This window comes from Urocampus carinirostris, chromosome 17, assembly GCF_059441175.1.
Source record: "Urocampus carinirostris isolate Australia breed hairy pipefish chromosome 17, RoL_Ucar_1.0, whole genome shotgun sequence".
Lineage (NCBI taxonomy): Eukaryota > Metazoa > Chordata > Actinopteri > Syngnathiformes > Syngnathidae > Urocampus > Urocampus carinirostris.
This window is the reverse complement of record NC_142365.1, coordinates 23,348,410-23,372,978: the sequence shown is the minus strand read 5'-3', so window position 1 is coordinate 23,372,978 and position 24,569 is coordinate 23,348,410. Positions and strand designations below refer to the sequence as shown.

The 24,569-nt window shown below is 37.1% G+C and overlaps 1 protein-coding gene across 1 annotated transcript; it reads left to right on the top strand.

Annotated features, from left to right (window-relative positions):
- The first annotated feature begins 869 nt into the window (after positions 1 to 869).
- ca4a (carbonic anhydrase 4a) lies at positions 870 to 20,504 on the top strand. Its single transcript, XM_088321335.1, has 8 exons — positions 870 to 1,063; positions 9,424 to 9,468; positions 9,545 to 9,709; positions 11,088 to 11,230; positions 12,384 to 12,476; positions 14,450 to 14,516; positions 14,600 to 14,763; positions 17,013 to 20,504. Exons 1-8 carry the CDS (start codon positions 982 to 984, stop codon positions 17,190 to 17,192), a joined length of 939 nt encoding a protein of 312 aa, XP_088177461.1. The 5' UTR covers positions 870 to 981; the 3' UTR covers positions 17,193 to 20,504.
- The last annotated feature ends 4,065 nt before the right edge of the window (positions 20,505 to 24,569 follow it).

Below are 24,569 nucleotides of genomic sequence, written 5' to 3'. Positions count from 1 at the left end.
TATTTAGTGCCTCCTAGTGGTACAAAAAACTTTCATTCATTAAAAAAATTAAATAAAACATTTATTTGAATACCAGGCAGAAATTTTTATTTATTTTACTTAGTGGAATCCCTACCTAAGGTCAGTGCTAGGTTTGTTTGGCATCTTGCTGCTTGCTGTGGCGCTGGCCATCTAGGATTCAAATATTACACACTGGGGTTTTAGAGTCATTTAATAAGATCTTAATTAAGATATTTGAATAAATGCTTTTGATTTTAAATGTCCGTTTTTATCAATTGAATGTTTCTTTTCAGGCTGTTTTTATCAAGCGAATGTTTTGTTCTGTTTTAAATTGAGTTGTAGCACTCTAGGACTTCCGTAATAGCATACTTTCACTGTAATACACAGGAGGCTCCACAGACTCCACCGCTATGGCTCAAGCGACACTAGCTGAGTGGAAGAGAGGTGGGAGAGGTGCTACGAATCAAATGGACTGAACAATTTCAAAGCAGTTGCATTGCTTACATTTTTATTTTGTTTTACTTAAAAAGAAAATAAAATCTAACGTTTTTCAGCCAATTCTGTCCTTTATCAGGGAAAAGAGATTTAATTATGGAGATGCTTGGGTTGAACTTAGGGGGGCTCGAATGATGGGGAGCCGGCTCCTGACGATCACTTCAAAGAGCCAGCTTATAAAGCCTACTCGTTCGCGAACGACACACCCCATCCCGCGTTATTCCTATGCAAAAATCCCTTCGAGTGTTCAATTCTTTATCAGTATTTTGATTGCAATTTTTTTGCCTCTCGGTGCACTAAAAAGATGCTCAAGGATGATAAAGGGGGGGGGGGGTGATGCAAGTGTAAGGGGGCGGGGCCGGCTTCTTCCTTTCCTGCGTGGCATGCTGATGGATACGTCTAAGACCCCCTGCGACAGTATAAGACCCCCTGCGACAGTGCGAGCGTCATATTTTTTGGGGGGAGAACTTGCATTGAATTTCAGTCATGCAGCAGAAGAATTTGTCCTCCATGGCCGCCATCCTCCTCCTTCTGGCTGCATCCTGGAGCTTCGCTGCCGGGGCCGGAGGTGAGGAGGACCTGCCTGCTTGTACCTGCATTCATTTTATTAAGATTATTATTATCTTTTTTATTATTATCATTATATATTTTATATATTTTTATTTTATTTTATTTGTTCATTTTTTATTCGTTTTTTATATCTTTATATTCTCATTTTTTAAAGAAAAAACTATTATTTTCTTATTGTTATCATGATTTGCATTTGTTTCATTACAATTATTATTATCGTTTTTGTTTTGTTTTAATTTAACTATATATCTATATTATTTCATTTGTTCATTTTTAATTCGTGTTTTATATTTTTAATTTTATTTTCAATTATTTAAGAAAAAACAACTATTATTGTTATTATTATCATGATTTGAATTCGTTTTATTACAATTATGATCTTTTTTATTATTATTTTCTATGTATTTATTTATTTATATACTTTATTTTTTCATTTTTAATTCGTGTTTTATATATATATATATTTTTTCAATTATTTAAGAAATAACAATTATTATTGTTATTATTATTGTTATATTAATTCGTTTTACTACAGTTATTATTATCTTTTTTATTATTATTCTGTATTTATATATTTCAATTTATTTGTTCATATATATATATATATATATATATATATATATATATATATATATATAATTTCTTTTTTAATTGATGGAAAAAAAAACAATTACTATTATTATCATGTTTATGTGTTTCTTAATATCCTATATGATAAGGAGCCAGTTTTTTGTTTTTATGTATTGCAGGGGTGGGCAATTATTTGAAGTCAGGGGCCACATTGGGGTTAAAAAAATTGGCCAAGGGCCTGTCCTAGAGACCTTTCCGAATCGATAAACATGGAGAACTCTATGTGTTCTGTTTTCTTTTGATTCGGATTCTTTTCATCCAATCGCTTTTGAAACATCCATCCATCCATCCATTATCTGCACCGCTTATCCTCAGTAGGGTCGCGGGGGTGCTGGAGCCCATCCCAGCTATCTCCAGGCAGTGGGCAGGGGACACCCTGAACTGGATGCCATCCAATTCAAGTAAAATCATTTACGAGATCCCTTTCTTAACGCAAGATTTTCATATTTAGTTTGGTAGTATTTTTTAAATATTTTTGTAATATTTCTGCAATCAGTTTTTGTAGTACTACTGTAGTTTTATTTTGGATCATTGTGAAATATTTTCTTATAATGAGTTTGTTACTATTGGATGACTGCGAAGGAGATTGAGTGTCTACTTAAGTTTAAAGTTTAAGACCACAGTAGTAGTTTTTGTAGTTCTTCTTGAGTATTTTTGTAGTATTTCCATAGTCGATTTTTTTGTGGGGTAATATTTTCATAATATATTTGTATCGTATTTCTGTTGTAATATTACTGTCTCTGTATGTTTGTAGTATTTATTTTGAATTGTTTTAGAAGGATTTTCATTGTAGTGTTTTTGTAGTATTTGTGTAGTCAGATTTGTGTAGTATTTTTGTAATATTTTCATTGCATCGTTTTTGCCGTATATCTGCAGTACTATTGTAGTGGTATTTTTGTATTATAATATTACTGTAGCGGTATGTTTGTAGTATTTCTGTTGAATTGTTTTAGAAGGATTTCGATAGTGGTGTTTTTGTAGTATTTGTGTGGTCAGATTTCTGTGTTGTTTTTTTTTCTAGTATTATTTTCATTGCAACATTTTTTGGTAGTATATCTGTTTTACCGTAACTGTATTTTAGTGGTATTTCTATCATGCTATTTCTGTAGTAGTGTCTTTGTATTATAGTATTATTGTTGTGGTATTTTTGTCATATTTCTGTAGTAGTATTTTGTAGTATTTTTGTAGATTTACATCATCATATTTTTGTAGTATTTTTTTAGTATTCATGTAATATCACTGTAGTTTTTTCTTTTTGGTATTTCTGTTGTAATATTTCTGCAATAGTATTTTGTATTGTAGTATTAATGTAGTAGTAATTTTTTTGAGTATTTTTATCGTAATTTTTCCTTTTGAGAATTATAGCAATATAATGGAAGAGGTCCCTTTTTCAAAGCACAAAATTTGATACTGTAACGATCTGTATTTATATCGAAGGTTAAGAATGTGTTTTTTGCTCTCAAGAACCATATATTTTTCCATTATCAAACAATTTTTCAAAGCCCTGGGAGTTCCTATGGAGTGCCAAACACCAGCATGTGGCTTCAAAGCGAGTTTAGCAAGTTGAGAGGTCCAACTTTGTTGGCGATAGAAAGCATCCTTCTCTGCCTTTTGCTGCTTTTGTGGCGTTTTGTATATACAATATCTTTTAGAGAAACTTGAAGTTGAAAAAGATAAGAACCTGCATAATGTAAATTCGTCAAGCTGTTGTTGACACGCAGAGCGTCTGTTTAGCCAATCAGAATGCAGAACACAATGCACGATGAAAATCCGAGAAGTAGCGAAACCACAAAACTGAAACTGCGATACGGCGAGGGATTACTGTAAAGGCTACGTCCAAGAGCTACTTTGTTGTTATTGATTAGCGCAAAGGGCTAAGGGGTCAGCACCTTCTGAACTCAAAGAGCCATGAAAGCGAGCAGAGTTCTTTTGTAAAAATGTCACAAAATACTGCAAATGAGAAGGATAAAAATGTACTTAAGGGAGCGCGCTATGTATGCAGAGATCCACCTATTTCACTGCTCAATCAAACAGCTCCAGGTGCTTAGCAGGTGTTTACAATTTATTCTGTGGGTTTTCGTCATCAAGTTTCATGGTTTATTGAGCTGATATAAGAGAGAGGAACCGCCTGTCCTCAAACCAAGGAGTGGCTTTGTAAGAAGCATATCAAGGTTCTGTTAATGTAACACCACGAGTGTAAACTGTAGTTGAAACTTTGCCCTGTGTAATATGGACCCAAGATATTAACTCATTAGTTGCTCTGGGTTTGCAAACATTAATCTTGGAGAGTCGCAGAAAAAAAATGACATGCTGTCTATGTTATCTCTCGGCCAGGGCTTTTATTTGAATATCATACATATGATTACATATATTTTTCCTCTCACGCTCTCTTATCATCTGTCTCTCCCTTTTTCTTTCGCTCTTTATTTTCCTAACTCTACCTCTTTTCCCCTACTCTCTCTTTTTTCCTCATTCTAATTGCCTCCCTCTCTTTTTTCCTCCATTGCTCTCTTTTCCTCCCTGTGTTTTCCTCCCTCTCCCTTCCCCCCGCTCTTTCTTTGCCTAACTCTACCTCTTTTTTCCCCTATTCTCTCTTTTTTTCCTTCCTTTCTCTTTTTCCTCCCTCCCTTTTCCCTCCCTGTCTCTCTTTTCCTCCCTCTGTAACCTTACCTCCCTCTGTCTCTCCCCTACAATTTTTCCTCCCCTTCCCTCTTTCTTTCCCTATCCTTTCCTCCCTGTCTCTGTTGTCCTCCCTTTCTAACATTCCCTTCCTCTCTCTTCCCCACTCCTATTTTTCCTCCCTCTCTCTTTTCTTCACTGTCTCTATTTTCCTCACTTTCTAACCTTCCCTCCATCTTTCTTACCCCTTCTATTTTTCCTCTCTGTTTCTCTTTTCTTCCTTCACTCTTTTACAACCTCTCTAACCTTCCCTCCTTCTCTCTTCCCCCTCTAATTTTTCCCTCCCTCTCTCTCTTTCATCTCTTCTCCTTTCCTCCTTTCTTTTCCTCCCTGTCTCTATTTTCCTCCCTTTGTAACCTTACCTCCCCCTCTCTCTATCCCCTCCAAACCACCTCTCCCACCCTTTTCCCCCTTGCTTTTCCTCCTTTTCTCTATTCCCCCCCTTTTCTAACCTTCCCTCACTCTTTCTTACCCCTCCCATTTTTCCTCTCTGTCTCTCTTTTCTCACCTCTCTCTTTTACTCCCTCTTTAACCTTGCCTCCCTCTCTCCCACCCTCTTTTCATCCCTGTCTCTATTTTTTTAACCTCTCCAACCTTCCCTCCCTCTCTCCTCCCCCCTCCCATTCTTCCCGTCTCTCTCTCTTTTTCCCTCTATAACTTCCCCTCCTCTTTTCCTCCCTGTTTCTATTTTGCTATCTCTCTAACCTCCCCCCTGTTTTCCTCCGCTCCATTTTTCCTCCCTCTCTTTTCCTCTCTGTCTCTCTTCTCCTCCCTCTCTCTCTTTCTCTTGTGTAGTACACCTGCGCAAAAGGGTTTATAGGGCAATAATAGCTGATTGAATCCCAGGGGCTTTTATGAGAAATGGCATCTTTATTCCCGGTCTTCTTATTCTCTACATTCTTGTTTCATGAGTGGAGTGTCCCGAATTGTCTAAATAAAATGTTTTTCATGTCATTATTTTCAAAAACAATTCAGAAACCAACAAAAAAATATATCAGTCGAGGTAATATGAAGAATAATAGAGGAGAAGCGGCATTTTCATGAACGTCCGGTATATGTGAGTGTCATTTCACGAAAATGTCCAAGAGCGTTTTGATCGCGTGTGTTCATTTGGAGTCCAAAGAAACCAGTCGGCTGCGCCAATTTCTCGCCTGTTGCTACACAGTTGATGTCCATTTTTAGAGAAACGTCTGTTTCGGCTCGTCTCACTAGACAACTTTTTTGGGTCCCAAAGCGGCTCTTTAGGTTGTTTTTGTTGCCTTAATCAAGGGTTTGTAACCTAAGGCCCCGTCGGCGATATATGGCTCTTTTAATGAGTCAGAATGGCTCAGAGATAAATGTTGAAGGAAGCAAATTTGATCTGCGTTGAATCCATTTTGATTTGCCTTTAACTTTGATTGACTTGTGCAAAGCTAACGTAGTATTGATTAATAGAAATAAGAGACAAAAAGAGAAAAACTAAAATAAAAGAGGAAAAAAGGGAAAAGGGAAAAAAGAGCTACGATTTAAAAAAGAAACAAAGAAGAAAAAGGCAATGAAAAAGAAGCAAACATTTAAGGGAGGAAAATAAGAAAAAGAAAAAGGAGAAAGAAGAGAGAAAAAGAAAATAAGGCTAGGGAAAAAAGAGGATTTAAAAGCAAAAAAATGGAAACAAAAAATAGAAAAGATAAATAGAAAAAAAGAGGGACAAGAAAAAAAACAAAAAAAACAAAAAAGAAGAAAAGGCTTAGGAAAAAAAGCAAAAGAGGTAAAAAGCTCAAAAAAACAAACAAAGAAGAATACAAATGAACAGGTCAAAAGCGAGAACAATAAGAAAATAGCAAGAAAACAGTAATACAGATCTAGGGGTGAAAGGAAGTAAAAAATAAATGTAAAAAAAAAAGAAAAAAGGAAAAAACACCCAAAAAATGAATAAATATGCTAGGGGGAAGGAAAAAAGCCAAAAAGAAGTTAAAAAGCTAGGTCGTCAGGTCACCCTTCCTGTTGTGTGTCTTGGGCAAATACAGCCTGGCAGCGCCCATCCCTTTCCAGGCCGGTTCAATTGAGAGTCAACAACCTAGACTCCCTGAAAAACAATTCATATCATGGATATTGAACAATCACAGGAGAAATTTAACGGGTTTCGAAGGGAGCCGGCTTCTGATTGTTTGGGGAGCCCGCTCCCAACGGTCACGCTTCAAAGAGCTAGCTTATAAAGCCGTTTTGTTTGCAAACGACACATAATTAATATTTGGTCTCTTTCTGCCGTTCGTCCCATTACTACACAGGACGACAATCGACAGGAAGTCTCTTGTGTATTTTTTTCCTACCTCCAAAATAAGACACGAAACGTTTGTTTTTATAAGATGGGGCTATTGTCGTTTTAAATTGATTTACATTTTTTCTTGAGTTTCCTGGCGGGTACAATGACAGGCTTTTTGGCTGTTTGTACTGTGTTCTCTGCTCACGTACCAATCGGCAGATTCTTCACGTCTCTGATTGGTCGACGATTGAGCGGACAGTCGTTTAATTGGTTTGTGACAAACTGCCGTTATAATGTTATTTTCCTTATAAAAAGATACAAAATGCGCCTATCTTGAGCTTTATCTAAACAATTATACCGTTGAAACTATAAATAAACAATATATATATATATATATATATATATATATATATATATATATATATATATATATATATATATATATATATAAGACATAGAGAAATAAATAAATGGAGAGAGATAAAAAGAGAAAGATGGTGATAAAGAAGGAGAAAGAGAGAAGGAGAAAGAAAGATTGAGAGAAAGCGAGAGATAGCAATTCAGAAAGAAAGAGAGGGAGAATGAATAAAACAAGGAGAGATAGAAAAAAATAAGAAAGGCAATGAAAGGGTGAAAGAGGAGAGAAAGAGGAGGGACAAAAAAAGTAAATGCGTCACAAAGAGATTAAAAAATAAAGATAGACAAAACAAGAAAAATTAGAGAAAGAGAAAGACTTGGAAAAAAAAACAAGAAAGACAGAGTAAGGGAGTAAAGAGAGATGGAGAAAGAGAAATAGAGAGCAAGAAAGAAAGGTGGAAAGATGGAAAGTAAGGAAAGTAGAAAGAAAAAAGGAAGGAAGAAAGAAAGAGAGAGGAAAAAGAAAGAAAAAATGAAGAGGGGAAATAAAGAAGGTGAAAAGAGAGTGAGAGAGAAAGGGAGAAAGAGATAGAGAGAAATTGTTTTCATTTTAATTTCATTCTAATGATAATATTCATAACATAATTTGAGAATTCAGTGAATTAGAAAAAAAAAGAAAAAAATGGAAGATATATAAGAAAAAAAACTTTAAGACTGGATCGTAATAACAGTTTCATATATTTTTCGTTAAATTTTCCTAAAATGTCAATGGTAGCCGTCTTTAATATTAACATCCAAACATCGAGCCGGGAACCCAATCCGCGTTTGACACCGATCGCAATGCATGCTGGGAGTTTTGCTTTTTCCAAGCGGAAGAGCTCGACATGTCAATAACTTCCTCTTTGGACGCTGAGAGACGCTTTCATACAATCTTAATAACCAAAACAGGAAAAAAAAACGGACCCTGTAACCGCCCCAACGCCCCCCCCCCCTACGCTCCCCTCTCTTCTTCCATTTTTTTCAATGGCAAGGTTTTTTCATGAATGTTTGATGCGTCGGAAAGCGAAAGAGATTTGTAGCGGAGAATGCGGGGAAGCCCACACGCGCTAGCTCGCTCGCTCCAGTATTCGTAAACTCCGTGCACTGAATTACTCCCTCTTCATTTTTCATAGCTCTTTTCTTTCTGTTCCTGTTTTTAACTTTCTTTTTTCCTTTTTTTCTTTATATTTGTCTTCTTTTTTTCCCCCAGCTTCTTACTTTTTTTTTTGCTTTTTCTTCATTTTTTATAATTGCTGTTTTCCTTTTTTCTCTTTTCTCCTTATTTTACTCTTTGCTTTTATTTTTTTATTATTTTGTTTTATTTTTCTCCAGCTTTTTACTTCTTTATCTTGCTTTTTCTTCATTTTGCCTAATTCTTTTTCTTTTTTCCTCTTTTCTCTTTTCTCTCTCTTTTCTTTTTTACTTTAGTATTATCTTCTTATGGTTCTTTTTTTCCTAGCTTTTGACTTATTTTTCTTGCATTTTCTCTATTTTTCTCTTTTTTCTTCTTTGACCTGTTTTTCTCTCTAGCTTACCTTTTGATTTTATTTTCTTCTTCTTTTCTTTCCCCTTTCCCCAGCTTTTTACTTATTTATTTTTTTCTTTCAATTTTTCAGTTGTTTCCCCCCCTGCTTTTTTTTCCTTTTTTCTTTTTTTTCCTGTTTTTCTCTCTATTTTACTTTTTGCCTCTGTTTTTTCTTCTTTTGTTTCCGTTTTCCCTAGATATTGACTTCTTTTTCTTGCTTTTTAAAATTTTTCTCATACTTTTTTAAAAAAAATTGTGCTTTTTTTCTCCTTTCTTTCCTTTTCTTCTTTTGTAAGACACAACTTGCCCCACCACTCCACCACCCCTAGCGTTTTACTTCTTTTGGTTGCTTTTTTTCTCTCTTTTTTCCTTGTTTCCCTCTTTCTCTTTCCTCTCCCCCTCTCTCTCTCTCTCTCTCCCTCTCTCTCTTGCTTTCTTCCTTTTTTCTTTATCCCAATCCTCTTTTACTATCTCGCTCTCTTTCTGTCTCTCTCGACCCCCACCCTGTCTCTCTCTTTCTCTCTTTCTTCCTTTTCTTCCTCTCTTCCCCCCTCTCTCTCTTTTAATTTCTGACTTTCTCTTTCTTTATCTCTCTGACTTTGTCGCTTTCTATATTTTGTTCTCTCTCTTTCTCTCTCTCTCTCTCTCTCTCTCTCTCTCTCTCTCTCTCTCTCTCTCTCTCTCTCTCTCTCTCTCTCTCTCTCTCTCTCTCTCTCTCTCTCTCTTTTCTTGTGCGTCCTTTTGATACTCCTCGTGATAAAGGGTGTCACAAATAAACATAACTTGAGTTTTCTTTTGTACTTTTTTTCATCGTTTTTATGTCTTTTTGGGGGGTTATGAGTTGAGATGATTAATAATTTGTGATTTTCATATTTGTCTCTTTCAGACTGGTGTTATCAGTCCCAGTTCACTTGTGAGCGTCAATGCAACGGTAAAGCTTTTTGATGGCTTCCGCACGCAAACAAAAACGACAGTTTCGAAACATTCGCTTTGTGATCGTTTTTTAGGTCCCGACAGGTGGAACCACGCCAACGGCGCCTGCGCCGGGAAATCGCAATCGCCCATTAACGTGGTCACCAGGAAGGCTTTAATGGACGAGCGCCTGACTCCCTTGGACTTTGCCGATTATCAGCATATCTTTCGCAGCACCATCAAAAATAACGGACACTCGGGTGAGACTCCGAAATCTGGAGCGGTGACGTGACGGCAACTCCGGCTCTTTTCAGCCGGCCGAGCCGGAAGCGCCGCTTTGTTCGGCTCCCAGACGGAGCTTCGGGATTTGTAGTTGTCGCTTTATTCCGTATATGAACAGAAATGAGGTAACATTATACACGAAATGATTTAAAAAAAAAAAAGGGGGGGGGGGGGGGGGGGGGGGGCGAAATTAGGCAAAAGAAGAAAAAAAGGAATACAAGAAACAAAAAAATCAAATCAGAAGAGAGAAAAACTAGGGGATTAAAAAGAAAAAAAAACACGAAAAAAAGCCAGGTATTAGGAAACAAAAAAAGAAGAGAAGAAAAGGAAAAAAAGGAAAAAAGAATCAAATGAAGATGAAAATAAAAGAAGACAAGAAGAAAACAGAGAGAAAAAAGATGGAAAAGCTGTGAAAAAACAAAACAAATAAAAAGCCAAAAAAAGAAACAAGAATGAAATAAAAAAGGGTAATAAGCTAGGAAAAAATAAACAAAAGAAAAAATGTAAAAATGGGGGAAAAAGAACAGGAAAAAAGAGAAAAAAATGTAAAAACGGGGAAAAAAGAAAAACAAAAAAGAGAAAAAACAAGTGATAAGTCAGGGGAAAAAAAAGAAAAAAAAAGATCCCCTAAAAATCAAATAAGAGGAGGAAAAAATAAGAAAGGAAAATAGGAAAAAAATAAGAAGAAATAAAATAAGAAACAGAAAAAAAATGAGAAAAATTGAAAAAGCAAGCAAAGGAAGAAAAAGGCTAGGGAAAATAAGCAAGAAAGAAAATGATAGAAAAAAGTTAAAAGGTTTAGAAAAAATAAAAGAAAAAAGTAAAAAAGCTAGAAAAATACACAATAGAGAAAAAGAAGAAGGAAAAAACAGAAAAATAAAAATGAAAAAGTAAGTAAAAAGCCAGGGAAAAAATAAAAAAAGCATAGAAAAAAATAAAAAGAGAGAAAGATAGAAAGAAAGAAAGAAGAAAAAAAGCACAATAATAGAGGTAAAAAGCTAAGAAAGTAAGAAACAAAAGATGAAAAAAAGTTAAAAGAGAACAAAGGAAGGAAAAAGATAAAAGTAGGAAAAAGAAGTAAAAACTTAGTAGAAAAAAAGAACAAAAGAAGTAAAAACTTAGTAGAAAAAAAGAACAAAAGAAGAAAAAAATAGGACAAAAAGGAAAAAAGAAGAAGAAAAAGGGAAAAAGCTATCAAAAAAGAAAGAAAAGAGCAAGAAAAATAAAATGAAAAGCTAGGAAAAAGAAACATAGGTTGAAAAACAAATTATCAATAGGAAAAATAGACGGAAAAAGAAAAAAGCGTTCGCTGCCTACACATCGCTAAAATGGCGGCCATGTGTTTTTTTTTCCCAGTTCAAGTTGGCGTCCCTCAGGGCACCATCTCGGGCGGAGGGCTGCCCAGCACTTACAAGGCCGTCCAGTTCCATCTCCACTGGGGCACCAACGGGGGCCCGGGCTCCGAACACACCATCGATGGGGAGCAGTACCCAATGGAGGTGCTTTGAAATCGATTCATAACAGTTGCGGCCTGTGCCTTTCACAATTAGGCCTTCACTAAACTGAATCAATAGAAAAAAGCATCATTGTTAACCGTATAAACTTGCATTATTTAGGAAGAAAGCCATATTTTACTCCCAAAATCTGATGTTTACACAACATGTTTTCATATCACGCGATCATTCAAGATGGTGATTGCAAAAATGACCACAGATTTACTACTGCGTGAAATGAAAATGCAAATGAGGGCTCTATGTTTCTAGAACAGAGCGCCAGGGCAACCATACTGTAGAGAATAGTGCCAAAATGCAGCACAGACATATCTTTTTCTGTTATTGTCATTACTGGTTGCCGTAGTAATGGCCCAAATTGCATTCACTTGTCATCGTTCCTCGAGGATGAAAGGAAACTTCAGCAACCTGATATTCAGGCTGAAAGAAAAGTGTAGCATTTTTGATAGATAACTTCCCCTGCTGTTCTATTTGGAGGTAGAAAAGTTGTAATATCATGTAGTAAATATTGAATAAAGTACTCTCAAACCTATTGTTATGTATTACACGGATAATGTTGTCAAAAACTAATGTCTCCTCTGGAAGGACATCACAAATGTTTTCAGATGTCCCCGCAATTTTAAGTATTTAGACCGTATGCGTTGAGAAAAAAAACACCACGAAAAAACAGAACGAACTGCACTGTATTTAAAGCCACGGTATTTAAAATGTAGCCCCGAATTGAATTATATTGCTATTATTACCTGCTAGTATTGCAAACTTGGTGTATCCAGTCGCTAATGCTATCTGCTAGCAATCCCAAACTCGACCAATCTAGCCACAAATGCTAGATGCTACCATTACAAACTAGCTAACTGGCATCACTGCTATGCTATTAGCATTAGCGCTTAGCATCGGAACTGATAACTGATGTTGGCGGGCAGCTTAAGCGATTCGATTTGGGAATAGATTTAGATGACGACCCTATTTTATTGAGGTTTTAGGGGGTTTGTTTTTTTCCCTCTTCCTTTCCAGTCATGGCAGGGTTTTTTGTCCTTGCCTATTCCTTGGATTATCCCGAAGCCACTGTTTCGTGGATTTGTAGAAACACAGGCATATTAGCTAAAGTGATGACTTTTGAAAATTTTTGTGGGTTCTGCAGCTCCACATTGTGCACATGAAACATCACTACGCCGATTTGACCACGGCGCTCGCGGACCCTGAAGGCGTCGCCGTTTTAGGCTTCTTCTATGAGGTACCCAATTCTATGAATTCCTATGCGCACTGGATTATAAGGCGCACCCCCATCAAATAGTCTTTGGGTGATATACGTTTTGTATATAAGGCGCACTGGATTATAAAGCGCACCACCATAAAATTGTTTTTTTTGGCATATGTTTCATATATAAAATTCCTCCAACTATAAGACCTCCTCCCAAAAATAATCTTTTTGTGATATATGTTTTATATATAAGGCGCACCCCCGAAAAATATATTTTTGTGGTAAGTGTCTTATATATAAGGCGCACCATTATGTAAAGCGCACCTCCAGTGTATAGTTTTTTTTTAGATATATGTTTTATATATAAAGCGCACCAGATTATAAGGTGCACCCCCAAAATATGTCTTTTTGTGTAAAAGTTTTATATATAAGGCGCACCAGAATATAAGGCTCCCCCCTAAAACAGTCTTTATGTGATATATGTTGCATAAATATGGCGCACCACATTATAAGGTGAACCCTTGAAAAATAGTTTTTTGTTGTAAATGTCTTATATATAAGACGCACCAGATTATAAAGCGCACCCCCCAAAAAAGTCTTTTGTGATATATGTTTAATAAATAAAGCACACCAGTTTATAAGGCGCACCCTCAAAAATAGTCCTTCTGTGATATGTTTCATGTATAAGGCGCACCAGATTATAAGGCGCACCCCCAAAAATAGTCTTTTTGAGATATATGTTTCATATATAAGGCGCCCCAGATTATAAGGCGCACCCCCAAAATATTGCTTTTTGTGTAAAAGTTTTATATATAAGGCGCACCAGATTATAAGGCTCCCCCCCCTAAAAACAGTCGTTTTGAGATATATGTTGCATATATAAGGCACACCCCCCAAAGAAAGTCTTTTGTGATATGTTTCATATCTGAGGTGCACCAGATTATAAGGCGCACCCCCAAAAATAGTCTTCTTGTGACATGTTTCATATATAAAGCGCACCTCCAAAAAAAGTCTTTTCATGACATGTTTCATAAATATTTTTTTTCTTTCTCTCTGTCTCTCTCTCTCTCTCTCTCTCTCTCTCTCTCCCTCTCTTTCTTTCACCTTTTACTTTTCTCTCTCTTTTTCTTTCTGCCTTTCTTTCTCTATCCCTCTTTTTTATCTGCATGTGTTTCTCTCTCATTTCTTTGTTTTTCTGCCTTTCGTTATTTACGCCTTTCTTTTTTTTTCTTTCTCTTCCTCCCTATTTATTCTCTCTTGTCTCTAAGGTTATTTCTCTCATTTTTCTCTCTCTCTTAATATTTTAATCTCTCTCTCTCCCTCTCTCTCCCTCTCACTCTTAATCTCTCTCTTTTTTCTCCTTTTCCCTCTCTCTTTTTCTCTTTCTATTCTTTTTACTTTTTTCTGTCTCTCTCTTTTATCTATTATTATTATATATCTATCTATATATTATTATTTTAGAAAACTGAGTGACCTTTGGTCTAATAAGTAGCAGAGAGTCGGAAGACCCATGCACTCCAGTATATAAAACGTTCCTAACCCTGCTCACAAGTGCCACCTGGTGGTTGATTGGGTCACCGGTCAAATCTGAATAGAAGAAACAAGGTCTCTGACCAAATAAATACGCCTTTGCAGAGAGAGACAGACACGTACTAACGTGGAAGAGATTTAAGTAACGGGATCGATGTAGCCTAATGTAGCAGAGTAAGAGTACAGTTTCTTCTTCACAAATCCAATCAAGCAAAAGTAAAAAGAATAGTGATTTCAAAGTACTCCTAAAAGTACAAAATGCTCCAAAACTTATTCAAGTAAACGAAAAGTAGTAAATCTAACTCGTTTCCTACCCACCTTTGAATGTAACTATGTATTTCCAATTTTTGTCCACCGTATTTCCCGGTATATAAGGCAAAATCTCCGGCCAATTTGGTGGTTTTTAGGTGCGCCTTATAGTCCGGAAAATACGGTCTTAAAAATGACCGTGATGTCACTCTTTTGTCGTCCCGAAGGCGTCCAGCAGCGCCAACCGAAAGTACGACTCCATCATCGGCGCTCTGCGAAGCATCAAAAACACGAGTAAGTGCTAATAGGCAATCGTAAAAGGAGCCGAGCGTGAAAAGACTGCGGCAGAGCGGCCATTTTCTTCTCTTTTCTTGCAGACGCCAACATCTCCCTGCCTCCTATCTCCTTGGCGCAGTTGATTCCAGCCGAGCGGAACCTCACTTCCTTTTACCGCTATAAAGGATCTTTGACGACGCCCGGCTGCACGGAGGCCGTCATTTGGACCTTGTTTGAGAATGCCATTCCTCTCAGTTTTGAACAGGTCAGATCAAAATGGCAAAAGAGACATATTGGACCCCTCACCCAAAAAGAAAACGTGTTTTTTTAGCAGCGAAAAATTAAAAGATGTATACTGTAGGAGCCAGAATTGTGGAATGACGATGGTCAAAGTAGAATGACGATATACATAATCGTAAATAAAGTACTACGAATAAAAAAATGAAGGTTTGTTTTCATGGTGCTAAAATACTACAAAATGAATACAAAACTAAATATCAATTTTAAGACCTAATACATTATCATTCTTTCACTCTGAAAAGGAAAAAAGTACACAGAAATACTACAAAAATAATAATACATTAACATAATACAGAGACACTACTGTAGAATTACTACAAAAATACAAGAAAAATATAGAAATATTAGTGCTTAAAACATGAAACCTTATAAATTATTATTCTTTTACTCTGAAAAGGAAAAAAGTACACAGAAATACTACAAAAAGAACACAAAAATAACATAATACATCTATAATACTACAAAAATACTACAAAATACCAAGACACTGCTATAGAATTACTACAAAAATACAACAATGAATGAACAACATATGAATATTAGCGCTTGAAAACATGAAACTAATACATTATTATTCCTTCAGTCTGAAAAGGAACAAAGTACACAGAAGTACCACAAAAATAATACTAAAGTAACATAAAACAGAAATACTACTATAGAAACACTACATAAATACTACAAAATAACCACAAAACTAAAGATCAATTTTAGTGCTTAAAACAGGGACATAATACAGTATATTATTATTCTTTGAATCTGAAAAGGAAGAAAGTACCCACACATACTATAAAAATCATACTAAAGTAACATAATACAGAGATACTACTACAGAAATACTACAAAAATACTACAAAACTAAATACAAATGTTAGTGCTTGAAAACATGAACCTAATACATTATTATTCCTTCACTCTGAAAAGGAAGAAAGTACCCAGAAATACTATAAAAATCATACTAAAGTAACATAAAACAGAAATACTACTATAGAAATACTACAAAAATACAACAAAACTAATAATGAATGTTAGTGCTTAAAACATGAGACTGATACATTATTATTCTTTCATGCTGAAAAGGGAAAAAGTACCACAGAAATGCTACAAAAATAATATTAAAGTAACATAAAACAGAAATACTACAATAGAAAAACTACATGAATACTACAAAATGACTAAAAAACGAAATATCAATTTTAGTACTTAAAAACGGGGACCTTATATATTATTATTCTTTGATTCTGATACTAAAAAAATACGACAGAAATACAACAAAAATACTGCTATAGTAATACTATAACTAATTAATAGTACTTCAGAAATAATACAAATATCCTACTATAGAAATACAACAAAAACGCTACTTAGAAAATACTACAAAAATACTTGACTACCATATTAATGCAGAAATACTACTACAGAAATACTACAAAGGTACAACAAAACTACTAAAATACCAAATATAAATTCTTGTGCTTAAAAACCGGACCCTTATACATTATCTTTCTTTCATTCTGATAAAAGAAAATACTGCAGAAATACAACAAAAATATGACTATAGTACCAATATAACACATAAATACTACTACAGAAAAAATACAAATATACTCCTACAGAAATACTCCAAAAACACTACAAGGAAATACTACAAAATACTACTACAAAATACTACTATAATAATACTATAATACAGAAATACTACCAAAGAAATACCACAAAACTACTTCTACAGAGATACTACAAAAATACTACAAAATGACTAAAAAATTAAATACCTATTTTACTGCTTAAAAACAACCAAATGTTTTATCATTCTTTCATTCAGTAAAGAATAAAATACTATAAAAACACTACAACAATAATACTACTGTATAGTAATGGTATAACACAGAAACACTACTACAGAAATACTACAAGAATACTACGAGGGAAATACCACAAAAATCCAACTTCAGTAGTACTGCAACTAACCCTGACCCTGAACGAAATATCCCCCATTTTTATTGTATTGATGAAACTTATGTTTAAAAAAAAAAATATATGAAAAGCAGTATAACTTGTAAATGTCTGCATGTATATTTATCTCTAAATGAAAAAAACTGTATAGGTCTCAAAGACTGGCTCTGTTGCCATAATTTTTCAACCCAAAATTCGATATACACCTTTGTCTTCCATGGTTTCTTTCGAAATCCTCACATTTGGCTTCCCTTCCCTCAGCTGCGGGCTTTTTCCGAGCTAAAGTTCCACGACGGCAAGGCCATGGTTGGGACCTTCAGGCCCGTTCAGCCCCTGAACGGCCGGCGAGTCTACCGATCCGGAGGATCGGTGGTTTCCGTCAGCTCCGCCCTCCTGGCGGCCGCCCTAGCTACGGCTTTAGTACTCTCCCGTCCGAACTAAAAGGGGCTCGAGGGGGAGCCTTGAGGGACGCCGACGCTTCCGAACTTTGAAGATCGAGATGCCCTCCGACGTAATGCATGCGTGAATCACCTGATTCCTCTTATGACTCATTGACCAAGGTGTTCAAAGGACACCTTAGAAGTGTATCAAGCAGGGGTTGGGAACCCTTTTAGACTCCATGAAAACAAAATATATTTCAAGACAAAATTCAACCAAACCACCAAACCCGCTGTCCAGACAAAAGCTCCTTCTTTGGAACATTTTAATTGACTGTGTGACGTTTAATGATAAAATATATGAAATTGTACATCAGTAGATATTTGTTGTCCTAATTTAGCTGGCCAAACTAAAGCTTCCATCGCCATATTTTCGAACGTCAGTCAAGATAATAATGAGTTTATCTTACACCCATCCAGTATGGCCGCCCTACTCGTGTTACCAGGATTCCGTGATAGGAACTATGAATATATTTTGGACTGAACAGTACGATCACTGTGTTTCTTCAACTTCGCATGTACTGTACTGAAATTGGAAAGTCACAGAGTTGATTACTATGGTGCTGATTTTAACTCTGATAGTTAGGTTTAAACTTTAGTAGACACTCAAAATAAGGCGAGAAGACATCAATGGATTTTGAACTGGAGAGGAGAGAATTTCATCCCTTCCTTAGGATCTTCTCTGAGCCCCCTGTTTTTATTAAATCTTCAAGGTTACAAAAAACAGATCAGCCCTGAAGGGTGTGGAAATCAAACTACTGCATGATTGGCTGAAATCAACTACAGTGTAATAGTCAAAATAGTTAGTCCGAGGAACTGCTGTTCTACTGAAACGTCCTACCTCTCGAGATGTCCTTCCTCGCGATAACTTGAAAGCAGCAATGTTGCTTTCTTTAAAAGTAAGTAAAACTAGCAAAACTGAAACTCTGAACTTTTACCCATGATAGAAAATGAGAGGTGACGTGTACATACTCTGCATGACTACCATAGTCAACAAACCCGTACTAGAAAGCTACCACAGAAACACAGGTTTAAAAGCTACATCAAAAAACAGTATTTTGAAGCAGTGCAAAAGTGAAAACAGACTAAATCTAAGAAAATTGTGAGTGCCATATTTTCACGACTATAAGGCGCACCTAAAAGCCTTTAATTTTTTCAAAACCTGACCATGCGCCTTATAATGTAGTACGCCTTATATATGGACCAATATTGAATCGCAAGATCCCGCAACTGATGCAAGCAGCCACAGACTCGATTTTCCCCCGTAGAAGTTGTTTGCGTTGTATGCTGGGATATATATTTACCATTGTTTCATTTCCTAACCAATGTGTCATTTGAATCTGTCACTATTGGCTAGTGATTCGGAGGTATAGGCTTGCATAGGCTAAAGCGGGGCAAAACAAAGCCTGTAATTGGCCGAAAAATATGTGAATCACAAGTTAGGTTGCTTGTCGCCATTATTATTTTTGTTTTGGAGGGTGTAAATATTTTACACGGTTCGATTTACTACACTCAAAGAAATAAGAGGACCATGGTTGCGTATTATTATTGAATGTGATGGCTGCAAGACGACTTTAGTGAGCTACCCCGGCATTATATTTTCCCAAAATCTTGTTCCAGACTGATCTTGACCTTTCTGGGATGAATCTATTTTTAAATTCAATTCAATTCAAAGTGTTTCTTGTCATATGCACAGTAAAGAACCACGTTTCCCTGCACAATGAAATTCTTACTTTGCTGTCCACACAGTTGCCAGCGAAAAAGAAAATAGAAACTAAGAAATGGTCTGCGTTTCTTGAATCCCAAAAGTTTGATCTTCATTCAGACCGTACAGACAACGTGTTCTTACATGTTGGAGAAAAGTATTTGCTTCTTTGCGAGCCGTCAGAATGTTAAGGGGTAAATATGTTTGACTGAACTATCTGACTGTTTTGTTGACAATCCCACTGTAGCGCCTTATAGTCCGGTGCGCCTTATCTATGGAAAATACAGGACAAAAACTATTTTTTGGGGGGTGCGTCTTATAGTCGGGAAAATATGTTACTCACTGCTTTAAAAGTCAAAAATCACTATCAGGGATATGTGTGTGCATACTGGGCATCTCGAAGGGTAGGAAGGAATATCAGAACACGACATCCTTTAAAATCTATGAAATATGAGGTTCTATCTCCTTTGCATTTGTTCCATATTAACCCTTGGATGCATGAGTGGGGTCAAAAATGACCCCGTGGGTTGTTATTTTTCAAAATGTTTCAAAACAAAAGTTAATATTGTCACATTCCAGGTATTCCTCATAAAACATGTTTATGACATGATACCTTTAGAAGCTTTATCATTTCTGCGTATTATGGAAGCATCTGTCCTTGAGCCTTCAGGTTCTGGCTCTGAGACTCTGCAGTCTTTTATTATTCTATATTCTGGGGGCTGGACCTATCAAATGTTCTATGTTAGTCCTCATAATGACACACAAACTCACTCACTGTTGGGTATGTGGTAAAATATGAATACACAGCGACAAAAGAACAGGTCAAAACTAAAATGACCATTTTGTTGAATAAAATATATAATATCTAAAAAAAAAAAGAAATAAATGTATTAAATTACTGCATTGATTTTAATTGGGGTCATTTTCGACCCCATTCATTGAATGGTTAGGTACTGGAAGGTCATGCATTCAAGGGTGGAAAACAAAATAAACCTATAACGGATGTTCTCATGAAAAGAGCCATATGTGGCTCTTGAGCCGTAGGTTCCCTACCCCTGCTATAAGGGTTGCTGAGCATGCTTGCATGCTTTGTGTATCGGCCGTCTGTCCGCCTTCCGAATGTGCCGGCGAGTGACGGCTTCCGTCAGTCCCCCCGCTTGGAAATGTTCCCAGCATCATCAAAAAGGCACACAAACTCATCCCGAGTTGCGTCGTCCTTGGACAATGTCGAGCAAACTTTGGTCTGCTGAAATCAGCGCGAACGGGCTCCACGTGATGCCTCCTTCTCTCTGAATGGCACATGAGAACCGCGCTATTAATAGCACAACTGAGTCATAAAAACAACAACAAACAAAGCTACGTTTCAAAGGCTGATGCGAGGAAGGCCACTTTAAAATCTTGCCGCCTCATTTGTCGCCATGATTGAAGAAGCCGTATATTTTCCAAAATGCACATGATTTATGTATGTTATGCACTGAATGTGTCTACTGTTACTAAATGCACACTCTCCGTCTTATTTATATGTATCGCGAAACGTTTGAGGATGGCAACTTGAACTGTGAGAAATGTGATGCTGTTGAACAATAAACTTCGTATGCCTTTTTAGAGAAACTTTGTCGTTGTGTCAATTTGTAATGGGAATTCAACATCAACTTTTAATGAATGAATGAAACTTCTAGAGCAAATAAGCCCGGCACAAAATTGACTTCCAAGTAACTCAGAATTTTGGAATGGATTGAATGACTGCGTCCCCTTTTGGACAGTTCCTGGACGTACCACTTCACCATGTACCATAATGAGATCTGATAATATGACGTTTTGAATGTAATTTACATTCTCAAGTACAGAAAATTACGCTAGTTTCTCACTTCTTTGGCTTTCTAATAAGTTTAGCAACTTCAAACACCGTCATCCAATCCTGGTGGTCTCTGAGTAAATGTAAATGGACTGCATTTATATAGCGCTTTTTAAGTCACTGAAGACCTCCCAAAGCGCTTTACTTACCCACTCAGACACACTCACACACCGATAGCAGCCTCAGCCATGCAAGGCAATTGACTGCATATCGGGGGCATTAGGGATTCAGTGTCTTGCCCAAGAACACTTCGACATATAACGCAGAAGAGCCGGGAATCGAACCTGTGACCTCTTGATCCCAAGCTTGATCCCAAGCTTTACATCCAGAGCTACTGCCGCCCCTGAGACCACGCCCAAAAAGGCATGATCTGGTCAAGCGTCCCTGGCCCATATAAAAAGGGTAGCTGATCGATAGCTCGTCCTCTTTTTCTCCTACCTGATGAACTCATCACACTTCAGCTGCATGGCGCGGCCGTGCGGGGCTGCACCTTGAGTTCAGCACGTGGGACACACGTTGCGACCATTAGGAGCATGAGACCAAATCTCTCTACAACAACAAGTAAGATGACAGATTCAGATTTCACTCCATGTTCGCTGGTTCTTGGAAATAAGCGTTTTTTTCTGTACAAAGGAATCTCCCCAAATCGACTAGCATTATAGTAGAAACTTGCTTTTTGTGCTTGTAACGTTCAGACTTTCAGCGGTCATAATCTCTGGCGCTTCCCCTCCCCTTCTTTTACCTATCAATAATTCTCTGCATTAATAAATTGTGTGTCCTATTTCAAACGGCTTGGTTCATTGAATCCAGTGTCTTGGGATTAGTAATTCATATCAGAACTCAAAGAACTCAAAGTAATCATGTCATTTAAGTTTTTTATCAGTGTAGGAAATTTTGACAACCTTCAGAGACAAAAAAAGATTTATGGTGGAGCACAAGCAACACCTAGAGGCAAATTCGTTTACTGATTGCAGTATAGAATAATTTGGTTCAATCCTAACGATTTTCCAAACTAAAGCTAGAAAAATTCGCACAAACTTTACTTTCGAACTTCGTCAAAACGGAAAACTGATCAACAAATGGGAAAAAACAAAACAACGTTATCGTACATGTTAGAAAGGGAGTAGGAAAAAAAATGCTTATTAAATCCTACCCCTTTGACTTCCCTTACAATTGTATCCCAAATGTAGATCCCCTGTGTATTTACATGTAAAAATACATATGAATATACGTATTTACATTGGCTCTGTGGCTATCATCATCATCACCATGACTTCTTCCATCACTGTTCTTATACTAGCAGATTAATTATGTTTTACCCATCTATTAACTCTATAATGCTAGTAATAACTTTATTGTAAAATATGCTATAGGCACAACGTCAACACCGATGAAAATACTTCCTCCTTAATAAGGCACAATACAAATGACAAAAAGCAGAAAAGTCAAAGAAAAAAAGTCAGCGTATGAAAATAAATGTGCAAAGTAAAGCTGGAATCTAAATAGAACAGTTGTGCATTGATCTGGCAGAAGGCAGAGAAGTACAAGGCGTGAAGGCTGGAGTCCAGACAGCCTGATGGAAGAATCTGTCCTTGAGCCTTCTGGTTCTGGCTCTGAGACTCTGCAGTCTTTTCCCTGAAGGCAGAAGGTTAAAGTGGCTGTGAGATGGGTGAGTGGGGCCACTTGCAATCCTTGTGGCTTTGAGGATGAGGCAGGAGTTATATATGTCCAGGAGGGGCATGAGGGGGATGCTAATGACCTTTTCTGCTGTTCTCACAATGCGCTGCAGAGTCTTTCAGCCGGACACTGTGGAGGTGCCACACTGCACCTTTTAGCACCAGGGGGACTAATAATATTCACTGTCCCTTTGAACTTTCAAATCAAAGTGGGGGCCACGGGCCATGAGTTTAAGTCATCTGCTCTATTGGATAGAGGTTGGGACTTGGTCATCCTAACACCTTTATATCGAAGGTTTTAAACCATTCTGATATAGAATTTGCTTCGTTTTTTAGGGTCGTTGTCCTATTGGAAGGTGAACCTGCACCCCCTTCTCTTTGGCTCCGTCAATCTTCCCATCAACTCTAACAATCCTCCCAGTCCATGCTGAGTAGCCTAGATGGTAAGGCGCCCGCTTTGAGACTGGGAGGTTCGGGTTCGCGCCCCGGCCGAGTCATTCCTAAGACTTAAAAAGTGGTCGGCGGCGCCCTCTGTTGGCTGCGGCTGCATCGGCTCGCTACAACGGGTCAGGTGCAATCGACATTTCGTTCTGTGTACATTGTTACACAGAATGACAATACAAGGAAATTATTATTATTATTATTATTATTATTATTAAAAGCCAGAGCATGATGCTGTCACCACCATGTTTGACAGTGGAAATGTGATTTCAGGGTGATATACATTTACTCTTATGCCCAACATAATCCTTTGCATTCAGTCTAAAAGAAAATTTTGGTCTGGTGCAGGTGGTCAGGATTTCTCTCAATGGTGCCTCTGTAGAATTAATTCTAGGCTCTTTTTAAAGAACCAGCTCTTTTACTTGGCTCCCTGAAGAGAGCTGGTGTTGTGAAATTCTTTACTACCCATTAAAAGTTTTCTTCCTACCTATCATATGTGCCTTCAAAAGCAACAATTCACTCAATTGATAGCTTTTACAGCTTGTAAGCCTCGGTTCATCTAGTTAGGAAATAATGTGTAACAAAAATAACTTAAACCAGAAAAATGGGAACCTTAATGTGCTGGAGCAATGAACGGAATCAACTTAACAGTGTAATAAAAACATAGGTAGGTGCATTGAATAATGCAAATAGGATAACATAACTTATGCAAAACTCTCAGAAAAGGGCCAAAGAACTAGTGGAAGTATGTCAAACATAAGAACTTAAAGGAACAGCCAAAAAGAGAACCAGTGACCACACAGTAGTAGCAAGTCACTAATTATACTCTACTAACCAATAAAGTACAAGGGTACCAAACCCCCTCTAACCTCTAATACATTCTACGTCCTCTGTCTGACCTTCCCTAGGACCTGGCCTTACCAACATACCAGTCTGTAGGAATATGTATCTGAGGCATAACATTGAAAGAGAGAATACAATAGCGAGTGTACAGCAAAAAAATAAGGAGTTTCTTTTCTACACTAATGGGAAACCATGCGTATGTGGCTTATAAGTTTGGGAACGGCTGAACCAACTTTTGTGAAAACTGACACTGTTGTATTTTAGGCCTCCTAGAGTGTCTTTAGCTAGGTTTCGTGTCAAGGCACCCACAATAAATACCAACAAACATCTGCTTTTGTGTATTCTGCTTTTCTGGGATCTCTGAAGCCATCTGGTGTCCAAATTGGGTACTGCAGCCCCCCGACCACCAACCACTCCAGGCCGCCAATTACAATCTTCTATCAGCAGTGTTCTCGTTTGCCCACGTCCCTGCGTCCTAGACGCATTATTTTTGCTGGGGACGCATCGTGTCAAATCGACGTGCGTCCCCGGGACGCAACTTTTTTGACACGAAATTGTCATTATCACTTTTTAACAAAGATTTACCGCACTCCAAACTTTTCGTCAGGCATATCCGCCATTGTTGTTTTGGTCTCGCGGTTCGAATTTTCGTCTGCACGCCAATATCGAGTTCGAGTTGTGTGGTTAAAGTCCGTCTCTTTTTAGAGAGCCGGCTTTTTCGGCTCAACTCATTAAAGAGCTCAAACAGCTCACTTGCTTTGATGCATTATATTAATGATTATGTTGTATAAAGAAGTTAAGAAAAAAAGGAAGTATAAAAGGAGAAAATGAAAAAAGACAGGTTTGTGGTGATCCTTTTAA

Excerpts from the sequence above, each read along its gene's own strand:
- ca4a (XM_088321335.1), top strand. The coding sequence starts at position 982 with ATGCAGCAGAAGAATTTGTCCTCCATGGCCGCCATCCTCCTCCTTCTG. Across the intron at positions 11,231-12,383 it reads GGGAGCAGTACCCAATGGAG|CTCCACATTGTGCACATGAA; the intron begins GTGCTTTGAAAT and ends TGGGTTCTGCAG. Across the intron at positions 12,477-14,449 it reads TTTTAGGCTTCTTCTATGAG|GCGTCCAGCAGCGCCAACCG; the intron begins GTACCCAATTCT and ends GTCGTCCCGAAG.